Here is a 13,355-nt window from a genome sequence, read left to right as displayed (position 1 = left end):
AGAATCTGGAAGAATAAAATCAGTTATACAACTTGAGAGAAAAGTCTAACAGAAAAGCCTACGGTTTCCCTAAAGTTACTTCTGCAGTGACCTTTGATGAGGTGGCAATATTCTCTATGTTAATACGCCCCTTCGAGTCCAAGGGAGTGTCAACAACATTGAGACTCATTCTTAGTTGAAAAAATCTGTCAGCTACAAGTGGCTTTGTAAAGATGTCTGCAATCTGATTTTTTGAACTAATGAAGGAGATATTTAATGTCTTTGCAGCAACTCTATCTCTAATAAAGTGGAAGTCAATATCCATATGCTTTGTTCTAGAGTGATAGACTGGATTGGCAGCCAAGTAAGTGGCTCCAATATTATCACACCAGATTGTGGGAGCTTGGTTCAAGGGAAGTCCAAGTTCAGAAAAAAGTGTCTGAAGCCAAATTAACTCTGCTGCCGAGGAAGTTACAGCTTTGTATTCTGCTTCCGTGCTTGATCTTGCAACAGTATGTTGTTTCTTGGAGCTCCAAGAAATTAGATGCTTGCCCAAATAGACACAAAGGCCACCTGTTGATCTTCTATCATCTGGACAGCCGGCCCAGTCCGCATCCAAATATGCTTGAAGTTTGAATGAGGATTGGGAGGAGAAAAAAAGACCATGATTTATAGTGCCTTTCAAGTAACGCAATATTCTTTTTACTGCAGTCCAATGGGATAATTTAGGTACATGCATGAATTGACACACCTTATTTACCGCAAAGGAGATATCAGGTCTAATAAGTGATAAATATTGCAATCCTCCAACCAAACTTCGAAACAGTGTAGAATCATCAAATCCAGGAGAATCAAATTTTGACAGTTTCAAAGATGCTGCCATGGGAGATGTGATAGGCTTGGCTTGCAACATGTTAGCTCGAGTTAAAAGGTCCTTAATATATTTTCATTGAGTTAGCAGTAGACCATCACTCAGCTTAATAATTTCAAGACCAAGGAAGTAAGACAAACTACCCAAATCTTTAACAGGGAATGCTTCACTTAAGTCATGAATGAATTTATCAATAGCAGAGGCACGGGAAGCAGTAATTATAAAATCATCAACATAGACTAGGAGATACATGTGCAGATCACCATGACTGAGAATAAAAAGGGAGGCATCTGCTTGAGAAGCCTTAAAACCGTAGGACAACAACCAAGTGCTTAATTGGGTAAACCATGCCCTAGGGGCCTGCTTGAGGCCGTAAATTGCCTTCTGCAATTTACAAACATAGTGGGGGTGCAGAGGATCAATAAAACCTTGGGGTTGTTGCATGAATACCTGATCATGGAGTGTTCCATGAAGGAAGACATTCTGAATGTCAATCTGTCTGAGAGGCCAGCCACAGGCAACTGCAATGGATTAAATTAGTCGAATTGTAGGAGCCTTGACCACAGAACTGAATGTCTCCTGGAAATCAATACCAGGCTGTTGGTGGTAGCCTTTGGCTACAAGTCTCGCCTTTCTCCTCTCAATTGAACGATCAGCCCGTAATTTTGTGCGATATACCCACCTGCAACCAATTATATTAGCAGAGGGATGAGGAGGAACCAAGCGCCAAGAATGGTTTTGAAGAAGGGTACGAAACTCCTGTTGCATGGCATCTTGCCATTCTGAGTGTTTGGAAGCGACAGCATAACTGGTTGGATTTTCGAGAGTATGTATAGTGGTAGTGAGACAAGTTCGGGAAGGGTATGGCACGGTGCCGTCCATACGAACACGGGGACGAGAGGATTGAGTATGAGACCGAGTGATAATGGGGGAACGGGGTGGAATGAGAGTGGGATGAGATTGAGGATTAGGATTTTGATGCAAGGTAGTAGATGGATTGATGTTAGGGTTCGTAGTGTGGGATGGAGAGAAAAGGGCAAAGGAATTAGGGATTTCGGGAAGACTGGGGAAGAGAGGTGATGGGCTTGAAGGAGAGGTATGGTGCGGGCCTGGATGTGAGTGCATGCTTGAAGCTGGCCAACCTCTTTTCGTTTCTGTGCTCTCTCATCACACCTTAAGCTGAAGCCATAGGAAGGAAGATGACCAACTCTTCGAGGTTTAGTACTCTCTACAGTAGGGCTTACATGAGGAAGATAAGGAAAAAAAAAAATCCTTCACTAAACATGGAAAAATGGGAAGATTTTAATGTTAGGGAATCACAACAAAAGCACAGTTAAGACAACTTACAAAGAAGCAGAATGAGTATATTCTTCAACTTTAGCTGGTGGGTTATGTTTCGCCTGTTCCCTGAGCCAAAAACTAAAATTTTAGTAATAAAAATAACCAGATAAACACTTGCTACATCTATGGTCTTACAAAATGTACATAAATGAAACAGTTTAAAATTGCAAGAAAATGTACCCAAGACTTTGTGGCTCTCTTGTGCTTAAAGCTGGTAATGCTGTGTAAGATTGTCCCGGTTGCTGCCCAGAGCAATATAGTGAGTAAAAATTGGGCAAAACATTTGAACATAAGGAGGAAATGTTTATTAACCTTCAATCCCACATATTTTTAGGCTATGGTCAAGGTATTTACAAGGGCATGGCAAGCAGCACTCGCTGCAGATGCCACTTTTTTTGCCACAGTTGAATGAATGCTTGCAGCAATTTGCCTGTCACTAGATGACCTCCAATTTGTTGCAAGTGCAAAAGGTTTGTTTAAGGTGATTGAGCCAGATTTTTCATCTTTGCTCTTCACTGAAGTCATTATACTCCTGGGATTTGAATGCTTTATGGATGTTCCCCTGTCTTGAGCTTTCTTCGAATTGTCCGTACTCTTTGTGTCGTCTCCTTCCTTAGAGTCCTATTGAGTTCAATCAAAAGATTAAAATGGTTTCTAATCAGCTGAAGGAAAGGCACACTAGTTACCATTCAGTAGTACTACACCTTTGCTATGGTCAAACCACCGAATGCTTTGAGGAAAGTTGATCTTTCTACATCTTTCTCAGACAATGGCTCGAAATTTCCAGTCTCTCCCAATAGAGAAACAGCTATGGCACTCTCATCTAGCCGTTCACATTCCACACGAGTGCTATTAAAAACACTGCTTACCTTCTCCATAACATCATCAAAGCCAGAATTGAGTACCTCACTTTGGTGGCTCTCAGCAATGCTAACAATGGGATCAGCACTATCCATTACACTAAAAAGAGTGCAAAATTCCATGTTGTGAACAGCTTCAAAGTTAATTGAAAGGTGAAGAAATGAAACATATATCAAAAAGAAGAACACGATCAAAGAGGAATCTAACTTGAAACAGCAACCAAAATCCAATAAACTTCTTAGCACACTCGTGTTGGTTGCTGATAGAATAAGACAAACAAACAAAAGGCACAAAACCATAGATACTATGTTTCAAGTTGATTTGGCTCCCAGGAAATGGAAAACTCGCCTCAAAATAACCAGATGGTTTGGATTTGCTTCCTCCAATCTCAATGTTTTATACAACTTAGAAATTAAAAAAAAAAAATGATTTCTTTTATTTCTTCACAGTTTCTTAACAACCAAATGGAAAATAAAATATATCGCCCTCCCAAAGGAGTAGCTTCAAGCAAATGGCTGACAGTGTGACACCGGCAAAATTTACTAGCATGAATGTTCTCATTCAATAACCGATCAAGCAGTTCATCTTGCACTTCTAGAGAGAGAGAGAGATTCACACCCAGTTTAATGAATAAGCTTAGGCACAAAGGGACTATTACATTTATTGATAAAGAACTAAGAAGAGCCCACAAATTTAAGTGTCCAGGTTACAGGGTACAACTTGCAGGGCTTAAAACCTATGAAGTATGAATGTTTCAAACATAAACCTCAAACTCTACCAAATATTACATTCACAAAGAAAAAGCACAGAGACAGATGCAATTATTTTGGGAAAAATAATGATTTGAGAACTTGTCGGAGCCTATGCAGGAGGAGGGGGATGACTCACACGCAGAGCTTTTAAGGAAGAAATGGCGGACTCAGATTTACGGAGCCACGGCGGTCGTACAGACTCAAAGAGATGCTACTAGTTGGAACTACAGTTTGACGGTTAAGTATCATCGTGGGAATTGCAATTCTGTTACGCTTCAATAAGGAGTGGGCAGTTACTGTACGGAAAGTTTTATCCTGACATAGGTAGTTAAGGCAGACTAATCATGTTTTCACGTCACTGATGATTATATAAAAATAAATCTATAAATTAATATAATATATCAAATTATAAAATTATTATATATTAAAAATAAAACTAATAAATTTCATAAAATTATATTAATTTATAAATTTATTTTATAAAATCTCTTTATATCTGTAACAATTTTCTTTTACAAGGATGATGCATAAAACTTTTCTTACTATAATAGCATTTTTTATCCTAACTATGTCTACTTTTTTTAAAAAAAAAAAAAACTATTGTCTATCTCTGAACATTTTAAATTTTAATTAGAGAAAAAATTAAATGTATTTATTTATCATAATAATAATTAAATGTATTTAAGTACTTAATATAAGAGGTCAATTTTTCAAAAATAATAATAATAATAATATAAGAAGTCACCTAAAATGTGAACATCATTATATGTGATTGAAAATAACAAGATTTAGGGTAGATTTGGAGGGTGGGATGAGACACAAAATTCTTATCTCATCATTACATATTTTTCAAATCCTCATACAAAATATAATAAGCAATTCAACTTTTTCAAATTTCAATTCAAAATTTTCAAATCTCAATCAATAATAATATTAAAACATAATATTTTAAACACTAAAACAAAATACAAAATTCTCATCTCACCCCTTAAATCTGTCCTAAAACAAAAAGTATGATTATTCATTCATTATCTTATTTGATTTGAAATTATTGATCAATTATTTATTGAGAAGTGCTATAATCACAAAAAAATCTTATAAAAATAAATTTATAAATTAATATTTTTTCAATTAAATATATTATCAGTACATTTTTAATTTATATAAAACATTTAAAATATTTGGTATTCAACTCTTCCTAATCAACTTGCATAAAAAAAAATAAAAAAATAGTAATTACAAGTACTATTAATTCAATAACATTCCTGTCCTGATCCTGCTGTTTACAACACGATGACATCATCAGGATAAAATGTGACTTTTTATGTGCAATCCAGAATTGTTGCTAAAAACAAAATTAAGGAATAAAAGAACTATCTTTATATTATGAATAATGTTAGAAAGAAATCATTATAGTAATGTATATTTTATATTTATTATATGATTATTTTTAATTAATTATTTTTAATATTTATTTGAAAAGATATATATCTAGATGATATTACATTATGTATACAAAATAAATATTCTTAATAATAATTTATATTTATTCATATATTATTGAAAACTCATATTTCTACGTGTCGTTTACCAATACCAAGCTTTTAATCTTTAGTAGAGTCGTAAAGCCAAGCGAGACAAGATGGAAAAGCCAACACCCCCATAAAAAAATGAGAGATGCTAGAGCCCGTTTTGGGCTCTCATTTTTTTTTTTGGGTCCGATTGGATTTTTTATTTTTTTGATTTAGTAATTAAAAAAATATTATTTAATAATATTGTGATATTTTAAAAAAAAAATATTTAAAAGTGTTAAAAAAAATAATGTGAACAAAAATTAAAGATTTTTAATCTTTTTTTTCACATCATTTTTTAATACTTTTAAATATTTTTAAAAAAATAAAAAAATTTACAATATTATTAAATAATATTTTCTTAATCACTAAGTCAAAAAAAAAAAAAAAAAAACTAAAAAAAGATGAAAAACCTAATGGGACAAAAAAAAAAAGTCCATTAGCATTTGTCTAAAAGAAGTCCCAATATATGAACACTTCCTTAGGGGTCCCATCCCGGATAAGGACAATCACAATTTTCTCCCCATTTATTTTATCATAATATTTTATTTTCCTACATCATATGCAAGAAAAGAGAAATAATATTTTCACTTTTCAATTTATTATTTTCAATTATACCAACTGATAGTCACATTTAGATCATTCCAAAGGGATTTATCATTAAAGATGACAACTTTTAAAACTAATTTTATTGATAAATAATATTAAGTATAAATCCTAAATAAATAAATTCTACACAAGTCTTTTGTAAAAAGTTGAGTGTCACTTAAAAAAAAATATATTTTTTATACTTTTTCATAACGAGATCCCTTTTTTTTTTTATAAAAAATTATATGAGACTTATTTATTTGTGATTTGTACAAATTTATTACTCATTTTATTAGTATTGAAGAATAATCTTATATTGTCTGTGGATAAAGTTTTGAACTTGTTTATAAGAAATGAACAATCATCTCTTGTATAACCGGTTTTATGATATGAGTTAGATCTATAAATTTTTTCATTATATCAAAATCTGTTACAGGACAAATAGGACCTACACTACTTATCTCGTGACAAGGATCAAGAAAAATACTAACTTGTACGTGAGGAAGTATATTAAAGAATAATTTTATATTATTTATAGATAAAATCTTAGATATATTTATAAAAAATAAATAATTATTTCTTATAGAATCAATTTTATAAAATAAGATAAGTTAAGAATCTTTAGTGCGTGCCTCGTAAAATAACAATAGAGAAAAGATAATTGAAATGAAAAAAAAAAAAAAAAACAGATAAGAACATCCATGAGCCCATTTGGCAGCGTGGCAAGTGGGGGAGATCTGATGCATTTTGGCGATCTATAAAGAATATTTAGCTAGCAAGCATTACTCAATCATAAGCCCATCTTTGTTTATTTATTTATTTTCCCGACAAAGATAGCTTTAACCATATAAAGACAAACTGTAAAAGGAACAGAGTAGGAGTTGAAAGGAAACAGAGTAATATAAAAATAATTGTTTAAGATATTCGTCGCAATCTACATCCACGATTCTCTCCTCATGATTTTCGTTATCACCTTCTACATAGATACAGAGATATACATAAGATATGAAAAATAACATATGTGTATATATATATATATATATATATGTATAATATAATATGTAAACAGAAGAACAGATGAAATATCAAAATTTAAACTAGATTCCTACCTAAAGTGTTAGGAACGATAATAGAGAAAAAAAAGTAAAGTAGAATTAGAATAAATTACACGATAGAAGATTTACGTAATTCAGCAACGTGATTACGTCTACAAAATTATAAAATATTTTGTTTATATGATAATCAAAGAGTGTGGCGACCATACACATGTACTTTAATACAATATATAGTAAATCTTAATTAGAGGTTTGGGTCGAATTAGGAGTAAAAAAGGGATCAAAAAAAAATTTTGGGTCGAAACTTCATTGAAAATCTACCAAAAAAATGTCATCGACGCAAGCCTTCACTCCATGGTCCAACCCTCAATAAGAAGCTACCAAAAAATTGCAATTAGGGCAGATTTAGGGCATGAGCTAAGACATAAAATTCTCACTTTATCTTATCTCAACTTATTCTCAAATATAATTCAAATACAAAATTTTCAAATTAATCATCACAACTTTTTCAAAATTTCAAATAAAAAATAAAAAATAATTCTAACTTTTCCAAATATCAAATAAAAATTATATTCTTAAAATATTTTAACTTTATCATATTTTTTATTTAATTTTTTTCTCTCATTTTTTAAAATCTAAAAAATATTCAACTCAAACTAAAAAATATTCAACTCAAACTATCTCATTACGTACTTTTTACAAACTATCTTATTATTATTTATAAAATTTTCATCTCATCTCATTTTTAAAACCTGTCATAAAATCAAACCGTCGTAAATACAACCAATCTCCGCACATAGAAGCCCTGCATAGAAATCATGACATGCATGCGTCAATGCATCAAGTGTGATGTCGCTTTTATAGAACTAAAACTAAGATACCTAATTATGAATGCTATTTGGTGTAAGCCTGAAATTTCAGTTTATATTCGATGCATAGGTATGGCTTTAGTAGCCTTGACGTGTCCCCCATATTGCAAAAACATATTGTGGACATACGTGACTCATAGTGCAGCTATTTTTCTGCAGACCAGAATGGTGTGCGGATATGTATGATCGATCAGCATATGTCGTACTACTTAAATTAGGTTAGCTATCACAATCCCCATGTCCCTGTCATAAAGAAAAGAGGTTGGAAATCCTGAAGAGATGACACATTATTCGTAATATTACTCCTACCTAGCTAGCAATAATAATCATAGCCATGGCCTGGGATTCATTGTTGATCATATATATCTATCCTTGTCCACCCATCTCAAGATATTATAAAAAAAATTATTTATTTCTGATAAGTTATTATTTTATATTAAAATAAATCTATTTTTATTATAAATAATAAATAATTTATTATAAATATTTATTTATCTTGTAAAGAGAAAGAAGGGAAAGGTCAGAACCTTTTGCCAGCCTTTTTCAATTTTATCTCCTGGCCACAGAAGCAAATTAATGGTTGGTGCGTGTGAAATGCTGATTGCTGAATTCGTACTTTACTATAAAGCAAGAAAGATAAGCTATCCTCTTCCTTCCTCCTCCAACCCCTCCTCCCCTAAAAAGAAACAAAGCCAGAAACAACGGTGACAGATGGCTCGAAGTGACATGTGTCAAAAGGGATATGATTATCATGCTCTGCAATCAAAGTGCCATGATATTAGAGGACAGAACCGAATTCCCGCATGCTGATCTGGATAATCATCAACTTTAATCACCTCTTGAACAACACAATTAAAAGGGCCTTTCTCTTTCTTTTTTTGTTTTCCAAGAAGTGATCACTCTTGGCAGGCAAAACCCGACCTCTTTGGCTAGCTAGCTTGTCTTACTTCTCATAATTATTTCCTGACTGAATATATAATTCTTACAATCTCAGATGAGGGTCTTGAATTCTGAGACTTTAATAGCAAGTTTTTGTTCTCTATTAGCAGGAGTTGGTGCCTTTTTAGCAACTTGTCATGTGTAAATATCTAGGACGGGAGGAGTGGATAATATGGAGTGTATCATGCATGATTCTTCTTACTTCTAATCACCCAAATGTGAGATTAAAATGGAAAATGGTAGCCAGCTTAGTGCTTACCCACGTGTAGCAGTAAAAGAAAAGAGTACTCTAATACCGCCCATCCATTGCTGTCCCTACAATGCCCAAATTTTCTACTTTGCACGAGCTCCATTATTCCAAGTCCCAACCCATCAATCAAATCCCATCATGCATCAGAGAGTAACTCGAGTCTCGCCACTAGTACGTACTCCCAACTGGGTCAGGCAGCTTGCTTTATGCCCAATTTGAGCCAGTCTTTTTAATGTTGGTAAACCTGTTTCATGGCCACTCAAAATTTAAAAGTTTTGCATACAGAGAATATTATATATAAGCCATAATTCTTTCCTTGCAAGCCTCGCTTTCAGCTGCGAGGAAAAGAGAAGAATTTGGTCAGGTCAGCTTGAAGATGCCTGTCTAGTCAATAAATCATTTCAATTCTCAATTACCCCTCATAATATTGATACTTAAAATGCCAACCGAGAATGTCGGATGCCTGTGAGAATTAACGAGCAAAAATGGAAGGAGTAGTAGTGAAAGGTCCCGGCCGAGATCAAAATAAGCCTAGAGACACTTACAAGATCGCTTACATAATCCATTTCTTGCTTGGTGCTGGCACTTTGCTTCCTTGGAATGCTTTAATCACTGCTGTCGATTACTTTTCCTATCTATATCCATCTAAGCACGTTGAAAAGGTTTTCTCCGTGGCTTACATGAGTTCTTCGGTGCTAGTTCTGGTTGTTATGTTGAGTTGGAGTGACTGGAATCGGAGGCTGAATTTCAGATTGAGAATGAACTTGGGTTTTTGCATGTTCATCATTTCTCTAATGGTAGCTCCAATTATAGACTGGGCTTGGTGCAGCTCCTGCTCCGGCTCCGGCGCACCACCAAATGGAGCCTACAGCGTGACAGTTACATCTGTCATTGTCTGCGGTTTAGCTGACGGTTTGGTTGGAGGAACCTTGATAGGATCAGCTGGAAAACTTCCAAAAGAGTTTATGCAGGCTGTGTTTGCTGGAACTGCTTCTTCAGGTATATATACACACCATCCTTTTCATTTGGTTTTCTAATTCCACAAACAATTAATAGATTTAAGACCTAGTAAAAGATTATGCAGGTATGAACTTTCTTGAAAAACGAATCATGCTATAAATGAAGCATTTCCAGAATCATCTAGGGCTGGATAATTTCTAGTCCTTTGAAAAATTAAACAGATATAAACTTGCATGAAACATGAATCATGCTATATATATATAAGCGATTTTCTTTTTTATCTCACATGAACTTCACACTTCCTACCTGCATATAGGCGATTCTCATGCAAACTACCTGATCTACTTATGTGCTATGTTTGTTGACAGGTGTTCTTGTATCTATGTTGAGGATTTTAACAAAGGCATCGCTTCCACAGACTCCAAAGGGTCTTCGAACGAGTGCCCACTTCTATTTTATTGTTGGCACCATCATCCTCCTATGCTGCATACTTTCTTGCAATCTGTTGTATAAGTTACCAGTCATGCAGCAGCATTATAGACTTGTTCAAGATGATCCCTTGTGTTCAAGGCCTAAATTTTGGTCCGTTGCAAGAAAAATCCTATGGCCAGTTTTTGGAGTTTTCATCATTTATCTTGTGACTCTGTCCATTTTTCCAGGATTTATAGCAGAAAACCTGGAATCCAAGTTTTTTGGAGATTGGTATCCTATCCTGCTGATCACCATGTATAATATTGCAGATCTGGTGGGAAAGTCTCTGACTGCAACATATCTTCTGAACAGTATTGGAACGGCTACATGGGCCAGCATTGCCAGGCTTATGTTCTATCCTCTCTTCATGGCTTGCCTGCATGGACCCAAGTTGCTAAAAACTGAGGTACCGGTGCTAATTCTAACGTTTATGCTTGGATTGACCAATGGATATCTTACAAGTGTCTTCATGATCCTCGCTCCAAAGTCTGTGCCGGTTTCAGAAGCAGAAGTTTCTGCAATTGTAATGGTTGTGTTCCTGGGACTTGGTTTAGCAGCTGGTTCAGTTCTTGGCTGGTTCTGGATTATTTGAGCTGCATGCCCTTATAATTAGTTGATCTTTTCTTAATGAAACTGGGAATTAAAGTTGACCATGATGATGAGGTTAGTTTCCTCATCGTGTAGTTGAAAAATGCCAAACTGTTTGCAACCCGCATGATTTAGCTAGCGCGTAACAGGTAGCTTTCAACAGGGAAGAAAAGGGTTCCTCTTTGCAAACTACTGGCAATTCGATGAAAAATTAGACTGGCTTTTCTTTATTATAAATTATTACCTCAAGTGCCTTTATAAGAAAATATGGAAATAGATTATTGAAATTCAAGCAAGAAAAAAAAAAGGATATTAAGAAAAGAGATCGAAGCAGACGCATAATTAAGTTAAGAATAAATATAGATAGAAGTCACTATTTAGTGCATCCATTTTGTACACATGATGTGGCATCATGTAGACCACACATCTTCTCAAATGAGTGTTGGGAACAATCAACTAGAAGCAGCCACGCAGTGAGTGCAAAGTGTGCACTGCTATAGTGGCTTCTCTCTAGCATTACTCTTAAGTTAATTAACCAGCTTAAATATTAATTATTTTTTTAGCAAGTATATTATAGATATATTTAATAATTACAGGATACAATAATCAATAGGGTGAGAGGATCCAACATTCAATATCTCAAACCAGCAAATACATAAGAGAGAGAGAGAGAGAGAGAGAGAGAGAGAGGGATCTGGGGCTAATGACTTGACTCTCACCCATTTTCTATAAGGGAAAGTCACTTGGAGCGGTTTTGATATAGTCTGATAAATTGACTGTAATACTACGACTATGAGTGGTAGTGAAGTGAGTTGTGCTGCATTTCGTTGATCCAAACTGGTTGCAGGAGATTTCCACTACATTTTTCCTACGATCAATGGTTAGGAGAAGCATAAACATAGAAAAATAACAAACGTGAGATGCGTCAAATTGCTAAAGGACGAACGCTAGGGATTGTGGAGGTGTGTGAAGGTCACGCGCCACTCTATGAAAGTGGAGGTTGGTCGGATTTGAAGGATATCCGAGGTTGTTGGTCCTGAATATGTTGTGTGTGGCGGCAACAAGAACTCCCCGATGTGGCGGCGCGTGGATCTCACGCACGGATTGAGCTGCACATATCTTTCAACAACATTCTGCTTCTATCATCTGAAGGATCGGTGGCAGAGAAGTCCTGCGGTGGGGCACGTGTCGATCGTTGGAGGCCGAAAAGCAGTAGATCGGCACTTCTCTTTGCTATGAATGGAAAACATAATAAAATAAAATAAAATAAAATGGATTGAAAAATACAATAAAAACAGAAAATTAGTAGACGAGAGAAGGGAGGGAGACCCCCCTCTAGGTGGAGAAGATGAGATATTTGATTTTAGTTGTGAGAGAGAGAGAGAAAGAGAGAGATAAAAAGTTCCCATTAAATATTAATTGTTATCTTTGTGAATAAACGTTGCAAATTAATAATCGGTGTGTAGAACCATTTCTTATTATATATAATTTTATATTGTTTACGTGATAATATATTTAAAAGTACCAAAAATTTATTTGAACATGACCAAGTTATTAGGCTCCTATATGACCAAACTCCAAATACAAGCCGAAGCCTGTCTAAGATAAAGACAATATATATATATATATATATATATAGTAAATTAGCAATAAATAAGAAACATCTCTAACATGCACAAGATCACTTGCTTTATCAGGTACCTGATATTGTCTTGGTTCCACGTTGCATTTGTTAATGAATGGCTGATTGAGCTGTTGTCACAAGAGTCATCCAAGGCAGGCACGTGCTACAAAACCTAGTTTCTCAAAGCAAGCCCCTATAAAGATGAACAGATCAAATCCTATCAACAAGAATGTATACATGACAGTAATGGAATACTTCAATTAAGAGACAAGCCTATATGATCTAGCAAGGAATCCTGATCTTTTATATCCATCAAAACTTATTATACATTGAGAAATATTTTAGTCACAAAAAAATTTTAAATAATTAAAGTTACAAATTAATGCAGCTTCATGTGAAATACTAGAATTTAAAGTTACTTTTATTGTAAAATATTATATCTAACGTATTACATAAAATCATATCAGTTAACTGTAAGTTTATTTTTATGAAATTTCTTTATAATTATAACACTTCTCTTATATGTTAGAAGAACCTTTCATCCTTCATTGCTTACACAGTGCTCTCTTTGATAAGGTTAAGTACGACTCTAGCCCCTATAATTTTATATAATTATATGAGAAGTTCTACAGTCAC

At 34.3% G+C, this 13,355-nt stretch overlaps 1 protein-coding gene across 1 annotated transcript; it reads left to right on the top strand.

The window, feature by feature from the left end:
• Positions 1–9,382: 9,382 nt before the first annotated feature.
• On the top strand, positions 9,383–11,310 carry LOC108995627 (equilibrative nucleotide transporter 8). Its single transcript, XM_018971218.2, has 2 exons — positions 9,383–10,075; positions 10,405–11,310. Exons 1-2 carry the CDS (start codon positions 9,562–9,564, stop codon positions 11,097–11,099), a joined length of 1,209 nt encoding a protein of 402 aa, XP_018826763.2. The 5' UTR covers positions 9,383–9,561; the 3' UTR covers positions 11,100–11,310.
• Positions 11,311–13,355: the final 2,045 nt, after the last annotated feature.

This window comes from Juglans regia, chromosome 1 (genome assembly GCF_001411555.2).
Source record: "Juglans regia cultivar Chandler chromosome 1, Walnut 2.0, whole genome shotgun sequence".
NCBI classification, from domain to species: Eukaryota; Viridiplantae; Streptophyta; class Magnoliopsida; order Fagales; family Juglandaceae; genus Juglans; species Juglans regia.
The sequence above is the reverse complement of the archived record's forward strand: the minus strand, read 5'-3'. Positions and strand labels throughout refer to the sequence as shown.

What these genes read in the sequence shown, in the direction of transcription:
- LOC108995627 (XM_018971218.2), top strand. Translation starts at nt 9,562, where the DNA reads ATGGAAGGAGTAGTAGTGAAAGGTCCCGGCCGAGATCAAAATAAGCCT. An exon ending in TGCTGGAACTGCTTCTTCAG is followed by an intron (nt 10,076 to 10,404) that starts GTATATATACAC and finishes GTTTGTTGACAG; the next exon opens with GTGTTCTTGTATCTATGTTG.